The sequence below is a fragment of the Gigantopelta aegis genome, chromosome 14, assembly GCF_016097555.1.
Source record: "Gigantopelta aegis isolate Gae_Host chromosome 14, Gae_host_genome, whole genome shotgun sequence".
Lineage (NCBI taxonomy): Eukaryota > Metazoa > Mollusca > Gastropoda > Neomphalida > Peltospiridae > Gigantopelta > Gigantopelta aegis.
Window position 1 is genome coordinate 29,668,414 of NC_054712.1, and position 13,733 is coordinate 29,682,146.

Below are 13,733 nucleotides of genomic sequence, written 5' to 3' on the forward strand. Positions count from 1 at the left end.
GAATGTGATAAAAGCTTTTAATATAAGATTGGTACTTTGCTATACAAATCGGAAAATACTGGTTTAATAGACATCTTCAAAGACATACTAATCCGATCAAAACTCCTTTGCCTATTTAATTTATTATTAATTAGAAACTGTCCACGTCTGATACGGTTAACTCATTTATACTGTTCATATTGTTATGAAAAAAAAAAGGAATTGAATTAAATAGTGGCTTCTGTAGCCTACACAAATGAACTCGTTACGGAAATCAGCGAAGTTGGTAAAATTGTCTCGATTAGTTCATAACTGATAGCCTACAAAGTTTACGTGAGGTCCCGAAAATTCCAAGCGTGTAACTTTATACTTTCTTTAAAAAAGAAATAAAATTTAGACCAAGAGAATTCAAAAGTAGACGGAATAACAAAAAGAAAGAAAAGAAATTTTTTTTTTTTTTAACATTATTATTTATCTTTTTGTATCTTTAAAAAAACTTCATTTAAATATTTGTGCCTCGAACATGGCATATTGACCAATCAGAGTTATTGCAGTCAGATTACTTTTACTCTTGGAACTGGCTGCACGCACACGCTGGTTTACTTGACAACTTGTGACGCATTTATGATGGGTGTCTAAAATTATGTTTTTTTTTACATTAATTATCTTTATTGTGGCATCCCATGTTTCAAATTAAATCCTTTGTAATGACAGATTTTGTCGCACTTTGGATTTTTTATTTTTTATCAACAACATTGGGACTGTTCTAGATCAATAATGTAACACCAGTTGCAGATCCAGAAAATCCATTTAGGGGGGCCCCAATGACATAATGACATGACATGGAATGCCAAGAGAACTTTGGGGGAGGTTTAAAGGGGGATCGTTAAAAATTAAAATTACTATAAAATAAAATTATAACTGTCGCAAAATTTAGGCCCCCCCACCATAGATCTGCCTCTGAATACCATTCATAACTGGTAGTGGTAGGTCAAATGTTGGTTGCGTAATTGTTAAATTAAAAATGCCACGTGAATGTCAGTGCCTCAACCAACACTATCGTTTGAACTAATTGTAGGCTTACAATGTACGTTAAACGAGTTATTTAAAAAAATAAAATAATATGAGGGATCTAATTCAGTCGGTAGTGCACACCTGAGACGCTTGGGTCGTAGTTCTAAATGAACCACCTCTGCAGAACCAGTGGGTTTTTTCCATCCCAACTATCCTAATCATGTTCGTTGTACATAATAATGAAATTCAAGACACATTGATTTCTGCACATTTAGCTGCACGTTCATCAAACCATCTAACACTTAAAAAGAATCTATAATTGTGTGCATCAAATTATTTGAAAAATACATATTTTAATTAAATAATCAAATTGCAACATTGTATACACGTCATAATTATATTTCGATAGCACTGCTCCATTCCTGAAAGAGAAAAGTAGTCGGACTACATGTACACTAATTAACCAAACAACATAAAATTAGAAGAAAACATTATTGGTTTATTGGTTCATTTTTGCAACATATGTTTCTACATTTACATTTACCAATTACTTCATAAAGTAATAATTTTCACTCGCCTAAGCGTTTTAAGGTGTGCTATTTTTCACTTGCCATGGTTTTTCAAAACCCAAGGACTGCAATGTGCTCTAGTGGTGGTGTTAAGCAAAACATACTTTGACTTTTTTTATTTAATACTTTTTTAAAAAGGAAAGCAGGAATATGATTTTTAAACTGCTCTTCTTTCCTTTTGTTTTTTTAACGAAGTGGATTTGAGTTATTTAGAACTGACATCAGGCCTCGAAATTCGGTGTTAGAAGGGCAGGCTATGTTAGCCTTTAAAAATCTAGGAAATGAAGGGCACCAAGGCTAACCTAAAAGGCACCAAGGTTAACCTAAAAGGTACAAAGGCTACTTTCATACATTTTCGAAGGGCACCATGGCAGAACTTTTACCTGTGATTCTGTTAAATTGGTCATTCATAAGTTAATCAATGTGTTCTAGTGGTGTCGTTCAAACAAACTTTAACTGTTTTAGTATTGTTGTTGAACCAGACTTCGGTGGAGAGAGATTAAGACATAATGTAGAGACTACCAGAGAATCTGTGTGTGAAGTTTCAGAACAATCAAATCAAAGCTTTAGGAAAAAGGCTGAAATGTTCAGTGTTAAAGGCATATTGTCACAGACCTATTTAATGGTCTAATAAAGTATTACCAGAACAAAAATAATTTGATTTGTCCGTAAATGTATTTTATTCAACCATCTTCATAACCACCATACTCCATTTATTAATGATATTTTGTAAAAATAATTGAATTATGGCAATGGTACATAATTCAAAAACTAAAATTGTCAAGAGGGTTAACATGGATTTCACTCCCATCATGGTTCAGTTACGGTGATGCAATAGCTAGATTTGGTTTCCAACAATTAATGTCATTTTTATTTATTATCTATTTTTAGAGAAATAAGGATCTTAAATCCTTGACAGTACTAGTATGCCTTTAAATTATTTCAAATAAAAATAAATAAATAAATGTTCAAACCAGATCATTTGGGTTTTTTTAATTTTAATCTTTACATTATTTTTGTTGTAAATTCTATATTTAACCGCCCCACCCCAATTACAACTTTTTCTCCAACAAACATAATTATATAAGAGGATTACCCAAATGACCCATTTAATTAGGGTGTCTGTGTCTGTGCAGGGAAATCCCATTCTGTCATGTGACTTTATCCACAAAAATGTAAACACTGACAAGTTGGCCTATTTTGTGAAGTACTGGTATGTTTTCAGCATTTATAGAGTACATATACTTAAAACAATAAAAAATATGTTAGTTGGGGGTGGGGGGAATACTGGTATACCAAATAAACAATTTACATTATTAATTTGGATGCTTTGATTTTTTAAATGACTGTTTGCCATTGTTGGTTGTTTTGTTTTTGTACCACTGCTTGATATCACTTCAATACTTGTCTCCTATAAGCCCTAGATTCAATCACTGGCGTTGTCAGAGACTGGACCAGCCTAGACACGCCTGAATGTTCAATGGATTATGAACATGACTTAAATCTCTTTGAAATAGAAATCAGCAACCCGTGGACTTATTAGGTACCACGGTAATTGGTGACCTACAAGATCACATGACGGCATGATAACAAGTTTGTTGGAATTACAAGCTGCCAAGTCCTGTAGGCCTACAGAGGAAAATATATTGTATACGCTTAACTCCACTTATCTCGTACATTTTCAGTTTATTTTCTAAAAACAACACATGCACTCTCAACAAAACAATCAAGGATTTCTCGAATGTCACATGCATAGAGCAGCAGGTCATTGTGGTGGGGTTTTTTCAGTATGCAAAGGTGAAGGTCATTAGAAGAAGCCGTACAATTTTCGTTGTTGGCTACTGCTCTGACAAGTACCGAATATATATTATTAGTTAATGTATATGAACTGCTGAGAATGGCTAATAAATGGAATATTCAAGAATAACCAAAACAATTAAACAGTTCATATTTATTTCAGTGTTTCAATTAATTACGAATAAAGTAATTTGGGTGATTTTAGCATGGGTCCGTTCGATAATAAACATTAAAATAATTTATGTCATGAACAATATCAATAACCACAGGTCTACTTTAATAGCTAATAACAATAATAATAATTTTTCTACCTCTTCCTTTCTTTGTTTTTCCATTTCTTTCAGCCTTCGTTTTCTTGTAGGTATTTTATATTTGGAGAAACAAATTGAGCCGCGGGAATCTGTTTCGGCAATTCACTTGTTTTTTCATAACTGTACGACACGTTAAAACTTTTAGCAATTCACAGGTGGTTTTTTTCTTTCTTTTCAACTGTAATTTATCATTTGTTACATTTGATTTTTCCGTTATAATACATGACTGAGAAACTGTATACAAACACTACCGAGGAACATTGAATTTGTTGAAGGGCACGATTATTCATAGCTGTAAAGTATCTGGCATTTTTGGGGCATCACATCAAAGGTACAAGACAGTACAGCAAATGCCATGGAGTCGTGAATTTTGAAGCCTCTGACATCTTGTTTTGTTTTCTTTCTTTGACAAGCCAGTCTACTGTTTTTGTTAGTTACTATCTGGACTGTAAGTTTCTGTGTAATTGTCTTCACCTAATCCGGTTATGGCAGAACACTTCTAAAGTAATGTGTATTGTATTATTATTGACAATGTCAATAGAAATGATGTCTACTGTATCAATGCAGTTGACAATACACACTGATACAATGAAGCCATAAACATACAACTTTATTAAAACCATGATTGGTCATTCTTTCCTTTAGGATGGAGAATTTTGATTGCAGCTTATTTTCAATATTGTATTTTGTTGTTTTAGGAGTCCTTTAGAAACTACCGAGAGAGAGAGGAAACTGAAAACCCACTGTCAAGGAAAATTAAAAAGAGGAAAGGTTAGTCATCCACTACAGTATATCAGTCTCAGGTCTCACTACACAGATCACTTCCGGGTGAGAGTTCATTGATCACGGACCACTATAGTTCCTAATTGTGACACAAGTTATGGTTCACATATTCACTTCTAGGAAATGGTGAAGAATTAAAACAATATGTGTGTTTAATGGTAAGCCTTCTGGTTGTATTTTGCCCATGTTATTTTGTAATATTGTGCATTGACCTTTTGGGACATGGGTGTATAGCGCAAATGACAGCTGGAGTGAATCGGTTAATGAACCACCTGTTCGGACCGGTACTACAGCCAGATGGAGTGAAAATAAATGCTTATGTAATGTATGTTCGCAATGGTGTATGTTGTTAGTGCCAGTGAGAACCCCTTCTGTTGGCAATCTTCATTTGAAGTTGGGCAATTCAACATGGGTTTCAATGGCAGATGACATTTGTGTGGTGAGACCTCAGTTTAAAGTGGGTGTGTTTTCTTTTTTTTCTTTTTTTTGGTGGGGGTGGGTGTCTTCAAGTAATATTTTGCTTTCAAAATTGTGATCAGTGACAGTTGAAAATTGATTAGCAACTTCTATTTAACGTTTTACAATTATGTAGTGATATCTGAAACTTGCATAGCAGATTGTGAATGAAATGTTCCATGTTCTCATGCATTTACCTACTGTACCTGAAAACAAGGTGGCTGTTGGGATAATCAGAACATTCCTTAGACCTGGGGGTTGGGGAGTTGGAAATGCATTTGGTGAGAGGTCAGGTTTGGTATTCAGGTAAGAGAATATGATCAATAATAAATAAAAAATCTTTACTTCCATAGAAAATACTTGCTCATACTATTTTGTATAGCATTAATATGTTATTGTTAAATTATATTCATGGTTTTAACTTGCTGCTATCTTTTTCTTGTTTTCATGATTTTATTTTATTTTTAGTACCCTTCCAGTCCAACTGTAGGGATCTATAGGTTTCATCTCCATCCTTTTGTCCGTCCGTCTGTCCCACATATAGTTTTCCACATGGTTTTTTTACTATGCTTTGAGATATTGAGCTGACATTTTGTGTATAGCTTTATCATGTATTGTTACTGTTACATGTTTTCAGAGTTATGGCCCTTGAACTGAATTTTTTTTTGCAATTCCTGAAGATATTGAGCTTTCAATTTTGGATATAGCTTTTTGATGTAGGCTACTGTTACAGATAAAGTTTGACTTTCATGGCGATTTACTCATTTTTGACAAAGTTATGCCCCTTGAACTTAGAAGATACAAAAATGTGTTATTGTTTTGCAATGCCTCAAGCTACTGAGATGAAATTTTGGGCATACCTTTATGTTCTATCACAGATCAAGATTGACTTTGGTTTATATTTTCAGTGTCTGATGACAGTGGTAAATATTGAGGACTGGTTTTATATTTTCAGTGTCTGATGACCATGGTAAAGATTTACCCATTTTTGACAAAGTTATGGCCTTGAACTTAGGAGATACAAAAATTTGTTGTTCAAGACATTTATTTTGCAATGCCTCAAGATATTGAGATGAAATGTTGGGCATAGCTTTATGTTCTATGACAAATCAAGATTGACTTTGGTAAAGATTGAGGACTGATTTATATTTTCAGTGTCTGATGACAGTGGTAAACATTGAGGACTGGTTTATATTTTTAGTGTCTGATTGATGACAGTCATAAAGATTGGGGACTGGTTTATATTTTCAGCATCTGATGACTGGTAAAGATTGAGGACTGATTTATATTTTCAGTGTCTGATGACAGTGGTAAACATTGAGGACTGGTTTATATTTTTAGTGTCTGATTGATGACAGTCATAAAGATTGGGGACTGGTTTATATTTTCAGGATCTGATGACTGGTAAAGATTGAGGACTGATTTATATTTTTAGTGTCTGATGACAGTGGTAAACATTGAGGACTGGTTTATATTTTTAGTGTCTGATGACAGTCGTAAAGATTGGGGACTGGTTTATATTTTCAGTATCTGATGACAGTGGTAAAGATTGAGGACTGATTTATATTTTCAGTGTCTGATTGATGACAGTCGTAAAGATTGGGGACTGGTTTATATTTTCAGTGTCTGATGACAGTGGTAAACATTGAGGACTGGTTTATATTTTCAGTGTCTGATGACAGTCGTAAAGATTGGGGACTGGTTTATATTTTCAGTGTCTGATGACAGTGGTAAAGATTGATGACTGATTTATATTTTCAGTGTCCGATGACGGTGGTAAATATTGAGGACTGGTTTATATTTTCAGTATCTGATGACAGTGGTAAAGACTGAGGACTGATTTATATTTTCAGTATCTGATGACAGTGTTAAACATTGAGGACTGATTTATATTTTCAGTATCTGATGACAGTGGTAAAGATTGAGGACTGATTTATATTTTCAGTGTCTGATGACGGTGGTAAAGACTGTCAGATTGTCAATGAGGAGGAGCTAAGAAAGAAGAGGAAGTTAGAAGACATGAATGACAAGCTGGGTACACTAGAACAACCTGTACTGGAGAAACTGAGATACCAGGTAAACAAATCCCCTGTTAAAACAACAACACCCGCAATGAAACAGGTCTCTGAGAACTGGACATTTATCAGTGATACAAAAACAAATTCAGGTGACCCATTTCCTTGTTACATAACCGCTATGTCCATGTAACTTGTCCATAACCTTTTTGTGTCTGTGCTTGAATGGCGTCGTGGACTGAGCCTTGTGACATCATGAAGCAGGGTTACTTTATTTACGTTGGCACGCTATTATCATCTAATTTCTCTATACATGTAACTTGTAAAGAGAGTGAAATTATGTATCTAAAGTTTTTTTGTTTTTTTTCGTAAACAACAGCATATAAAGGAAACAAATTAAACGACTTCAAAAGTAGTTTATCACTTCATTGGATATAATTCATAGTGGGGCCGATGTCTAGGCCTGACCGGTTTTATGTTGAAATTGTTAATTTCGCTGACCAAGGGGTTGGTAAGTAGGTCTACTATGTCTAAAATACAGTTTCCTATATCTGATGCCACAGACCATTAGTTGGATCATGTTTTAGTTCACTTATGGTATAAAATATATATGATGTTGACTAGTACAAACGCTACAGGAAGAAACCTGATGCGCTTATCTGAAAGACTGTGACCTGCTTTCAGTTAGGGTATCAGGTTTCTTCTTGTAGCGTTTGTACTAGTCATTGACATGTAAGTTTAATCTCATAAATGCACTAAAAAGTGATTCTAATAAAGGTACAGTCAAACTTTGTTATCTCGACCTCTGTAAACTCGAGTACCCAACATATCTTGAGGTTAAGTGCCGGTCCCGTCAATTTTCCTATGCAATGTTATGAAATTAAACACTGTTACCTCGAGCATGCTAATCTCAATTACAAGGCTTATCTCGAGCATATTTTGGTGTCCCTAGGTGCACTTTCCTGTTTTTTTCTCGAAGTATTAAAAAAAATACATGTAAAATGACTCCTTTTTAACTTGGGTTTCGAGTATTAATTTTATGTCATTTCATTCTTCCTTCTTCCTTAAATTCCGCCACTTAATTATAAATGAATCGATACACATAACAGAAAATTAAACGTAAAATATGCCAGAAGATGAACCACTTGTTGAAGATCCCAGCACTTCTGAGGGGACTGTTGAATCTAGCATTAAAAAGAAAGAAAAAAACCCGTATTTTTTGGTTTGGGGTAATTTTCATCAGGAAACTGTTATGTTTATCTCGAGCTACCGATATCTCGAGCATGTTGGTCCGGTCCCTTCAGCATTGATATAACGACGTTTGACTGTATATGGCATCAGAGTTTGGATACTGTGTATTTTAGACACAGTATTTACCGATACCTTGATCAGCGAACTTGTCAACATGGAAAAGTACCCTATTGCTATTGTTTGTGGTAAATTCCTCACTTACAATAGGAGTAAGTCTATAAATACGTCATACACAAATTGATCACATTATGGTGTATGCACATTAAAATATTGGGGGTGTTTATGCAACAGACAGTGGCAGTTATAGAAGGTATAGTAATAGCTGCATGCAAAAGTAAAGTAAAGTTTGTTTTATTTAACGACGCCACTAGAACACATTTATTTTTTAGCTTATCATTGGCAATTGGACGTCAAACATATGGTCATTCTGACACTGTTTTTTAGAGGAAACCTGCTGTCGTCAAATAGGCTACTCTTTGATGACAGGCGGCAAGGGATCTTTTATTTGCGCTTCCCACAGGCAGGATAGCACAAACCATGACCTTTGTTGAACCAGTTATGGATCACTGGTCGGTGCAAGTGGTTTACACCTACCCATTGAGCCTTGCACTCACTCACTCGGGGTTTGGGGTTTGGAGTCGGTATCTGGATTAAAAATCCCATGCCTTGACTGGGATCCGAACCCTATACCTACCAGCCTGTAGACCGATGGCCTAACCACGGCGCCACCGAGGCCGGTAGCCGCATGCAGGGCACTGTCACGTCAGTGATGTTATTTAAGTATCGGGGCGCTGCACACCGTCACGTTACAAAAGGGTTAATTTAATGTGTGAATGTAAAATAGGTTCTGCAAAATTAGATTGCATCAGCGATGTGGGAATGAATCGACCATTCTCACAATTTTCATAGGCCTGACAAAGAAAGTTTGTTTTGTTTAACGACACCACTAGAACACATTGATTTATTAATCATCGGCTATTGGATGTAAGCATTTGGTAATTCAGACATAGTTGTAGAGAGGAAACTCGCTTCGTTTTTCCATTAGTAGCAAGGGATCTTTTGTATGCACCATCCCACAGGCAGGACAGCACATACCACAGCCATTGATGTGCCAGTCATGGTGCACTGGCTAGAGCGAGAAATACCCCAATGGGACCACCGATAGGGAGAGGCCTGATAAAACTAAACCAATCATGTTAAAGGTCGTGTTTCTGAGCTTGAGGACATTGAAATAAGGTGGACTAATATACTCACATGAATTGCATCTAGGTAATAAAACCTATAAAAAGTTTGAAACATAAAGCAATACGTGTATATTGGTAAATACATTTGGAATTGTTGTTGATACAGCTATTCCAGATTTTGTGTTATATTGAAATAGGCAGGTAGTTGTTAAATAGAGGTAGCTACTTCAACAGGATGCACTGTATTTGGCACATAATAACCGTTGGTGGAGTGTTACTAAATATTTCTATTCCATTTTCCAACATTTTCTGTTCTTTTTTCTTTTCTTGTTTTTTCTTTTCTGTTTTTTCCTTTTGACCATTTTTATCTTTTAGTTAAACATCAATTACCGAGGTAACACCGATGCCTCCTTGGCCAACACAAAACCGTTCAAGAACACAGTGACGTTTGAGGGAACATCAGTCTTAGAAGGTCTTCGCAACCTTGCACATGCGGGACTCGCCAGGTGGCCAATGCCAAATCATGTCTACAGAGTTAGCTCCCTTGCCAAGAACTTCATCGTCCTGTCTGAAAAACCAACGGAACAAAGCGTGCAGTCATCACAGACCACTCACGATAAAGATATGGAAACACCTTGCAGATAGCTGACAGTGATGAGTCAGGGGCAGATCCAAGGAGGGGGATGATGTTTGTACCCTGGTGTGTGCACACCCTTCCCAAACTTCGAAATACAGAAAGACATCTGCTGTTTTAATGGATGAAAATAATCATCTCGTTTCATTTTAATTTGGAGGGGATATAATATCATTGTCAGCTTTATGCGTCTGAGTTAAATATATAATACATGTTTATTGTTAATATCCGTTGAAACACTGGGTGTTTTGTTTTTAAGTTTTTCTCTAGAAAAATCCAGGATCTGTTTACAGAGTCATTGTGTGCTTTGATTGGTTATTCATAAACAAGTTCTGATTTTCTTGAAGTCCATTTTTAACTTTGCAAGTGCCATGTTTTGCTATTTTAAAAAGTACTTGTCATAAGTAACTACAGATTAAACAATACTACATTATATAGTTTTAGTGTCATTAATTCAAAAATGTCAAAATTGTAATGTGCCATTTACACGAGTGCATGGTGTTGTTTTGTATAGTCTGAACCACATAGTTAACCACTACGATAAATTAAATATTCTCCTGCCTTTTGTTACCATTAGATTTTCTCCACATTTTGTCCAGACACATATCGTGAAAAAACCCCATTACAGTGTCACTGTGACACAGATTTCACATACTAAAATGTAATCATGTCACCTATATCGACTTCATTGAGATCTCCTAAGACAAAAAAAAACATGCAAGTTTTCACCATCTGCCTTTTTCATTTTTATTGGAATATTCTTTAAGAGACGTGGAATGATGTTTTTGACATGTTTAACACTAATGCAATGTTTATATACCTTAGCGCATATTGTGACGCTGTTTTTAGATTCTGTCACAGCCTTGCACCCCTCTTGAAGAATATTCCTTAAAAAAGCAAAATGGCAGGTGGGGAAATTTTCGTGTTTTAGGCAGGGTTCTGTTTTTGATCCACATTTGTTTCCTAGCTATGCTTACTCAATATAGACTATATAAAGACAACAGGCAATACAGCATTCAGTGCATGACTGATCCATCTGTTGGTACTAATTAACTCAAAACAGGACCAAAATGCAAGTGGTTTTAAAATAATGTTTGTTTATAGTGTTTTATCAATAAACTTGTATTCTGTTAATTCTGATATGTTCTATGTTTCATGTTGTAAAATGTACATGATTCCATCTCCAAAGTAATGGTATCAAAGATGCCTATACACGTGGTGGAAAACATGGGGGAGAGGGGGGAAAACAATTTCAAAAGTCTTTAGCCTAGCTTAGTATTATGGAATTAAAAGACAAGTGCATTAAAGGCATACTGTGACGGAGTTAAGGACCTTATTTCTCCAAAAATGGATAATAAATAAAAATTACATTAATTGTTGGAAACCAGATCTAGCTATCGCATCACCTTAACTGAACCATGATGGAGTGAAATCCATGTCTAGACAATTTTAGTTTTTGAATTGCCATCATTCAATTATTTTTACAAAATGTCATTAATAAATGGAGCATGGTGGTTATGAAGATGGTTGACTAAAGTACATTTAGGGACAAATCAAATTATTTTTGTTCAGGTAATACTTTGTTAGACCATTACATTGGTCAGTTGTCTGTGCCAATATGCCTTTAAGTCAGTTTAATTTTTTCTTTAGTCATTACCGTTAAAATTTGTCTTTTCAAAAACCAGAAAAATGTGTATGTGAACATAACACTGCACTTGTAGGAGATTTGATGAAGCTAATTTTATTGCACCCTAAGATGATAAACTGTTTTTATGTAAATGTTTAGATCATGTAAACTAATTAGCTTATTTATAAAGTCTTGCCTCAACTGTTCCTTCATTATTGGTACTTAAAGGCAAGTTGACACCAATATTAAATTACTGCATGCTTCAACAAGCTACGTAGTCGTCATCATATACCACTTGTTAATGGAAATGTTATGCTTGACTACACAAAAATAAATGTAATAAGAATATTAATGCGTTCATAAGTGTTTAAAATATGTGTAAGACTTGTTATCATATGGTAGTGGTGGTTAACTGAAAAAAAAAAAAACACACATAAAAAAGATATATATTTCAAAGTCGCATTATATGACTGCCATGATTATCTTTAACAGGGTTGTTGCGCATCCTGGAAATTCCTGAATGTCTTTGAATTTTGTGATTTTAAATTCCACGCCTGGAATGTCCTGGAAAAAGCATTAAATTTTATTGTGTCCTGGAAATTAAGTCAAAAATGTGGTGGTTTATGTTTTTTTCACATCTTAACTTTTGTTATCCTCATAACCTGTCTAAATTCAGACAACAATTTGTTATAAAAACATTCATTGGTTGAAGATTTTATGTCCTGAAAATGTCCTTGAATTTTATGGGGTTATTTTAAAGTGTAAGAACCTTGTTTAACACACAACAGTGAACATGCATAGCTAGAACGCCTGATCTCTGGGCTATTCTAGATTGATCACTCGGCGGGTTTTGTTTGATATTTTAATTTATAATGTGTATAGGTAAAAAAGAAAGTTAAAAGAACTATACTGAATTTTCGGCAATTGTTAAGATGATGTCGCTCAACAGAGACTTTTTAACGACTGTAATTAAATATTAAATATACTTTTCTAAATAAAACATTAGCGGTTGTATTATTAAACGTGTTTCTGATCGTCCTAATGTTTGCACTTCGTCAAATGTCATTTTATATTCTAATATAATCTTTTTTGTACATACAAAATTATTTGGAAACCAAATCCAGTTTAGGCTACTTATAAATATGAGGACCATCAGAAGCACCTTGAATATACAGATACTGATACTGCAAAGAAGAAAATATATAATATATGTAATAAAAGTGGTTAAAAAATTGTATTAGTCAAAAACATCGTACAGTGCAGCAAACTCAAGATGGTCTCTTTAACAGCAGACAGGCTAGGAATAAAATACTTTTTACACCCCTCCAGGACAGTGGGTTAGTTGTTAATTGTTAGTGGTTAGTGAGAGAGAAGAGGGTGTAGTGGCCTTACACCTACCCATTGAGTCGTTAAAACTCACTCTGGGTGGGAGCCGGTACCGGGCTGCGAACCCTGTACTTGCCAGCCTTATGTTTGATGGTTTAGCCACGACGCCACCGAGGCCGGTGTAAAATACTAATAATCCCCTGTGGGATCAGTATTGGAACAGCCCTTAGTTGTAATCCTAATACATGTATTAGTGTAATTATTTGTAGTAAGTAGCAGCTTTGGTCCGTGGCTTCATTTAGTATGTGTACGTGAAAGGTGTGTAAGGGGCGGGACGTAGCCCGGTGGTAATGCGCGGTCGGTTTGGGATCGATCCCCGTTGGGCTATTTCTCACTCCGGCCAGTGTACCACGACTGGTACATCAAAGGCTGTGTTATGTGCTATCCTGTCTATGGGATAGTGCATATAAAAGATCCCTTGCTGCTAATCGAAAAGAGTAACCCATGAAGTGGTGACAGCGGGTTTCCTCTCTCAATATCTGTGGTCCTTAACCATATGTCTGATGCCATATAACCGTAAATAAAATGTGTTGAGTGCGTCGTTAAATAAAACATTTCTTTCTTTCTTTATTCTGTTGAACTAATACATATTTCTATATTGCAGTAATAGTTTGGAAATCATGTTTCTGTCAAGCCATTTATTCAGTGAAGTAAGACAGATACTGTCATCCCATGCACATTTCTATCATTAGTGAATATGATTCGTGATCCAAATATTAAACAGTGT

General features: G+C 35.2%; 1 protein-coding gene across 1 annotated transcript in view; it reads left to right on the forward strand.

Moving 5' to 3' along the window:
• The window catches only part of LOC121389434 (centromere protein N-like), a 36,918-nt gene extending 25,791 nt beyond the window's left edge, over window positions 1-11,127 (forward strand). Inside the window, exons 7-9 of the mRNA XM_041521062.1 lie at window positions 4,369-4,441; window positions 6,855-6,985; window positions 9,735-11,127. Coding sequence (XP_041376996.1) covers window positions 4,369-4,441; window positions 6,855-6,985; window positions 9,735-10,004 — 474 coding nt within the window. The 3' untranslated portion in view covers window positions 10,005-11,127. The remainder of the gene's footprint in view (window positions 1-4,368; window positions 4,442-6,854; window positions 6,986-9,734) is intronic.
• The last annotated feature ends 2,606 nt before the right edge of the window (window positions 11,128-13,733 follow it).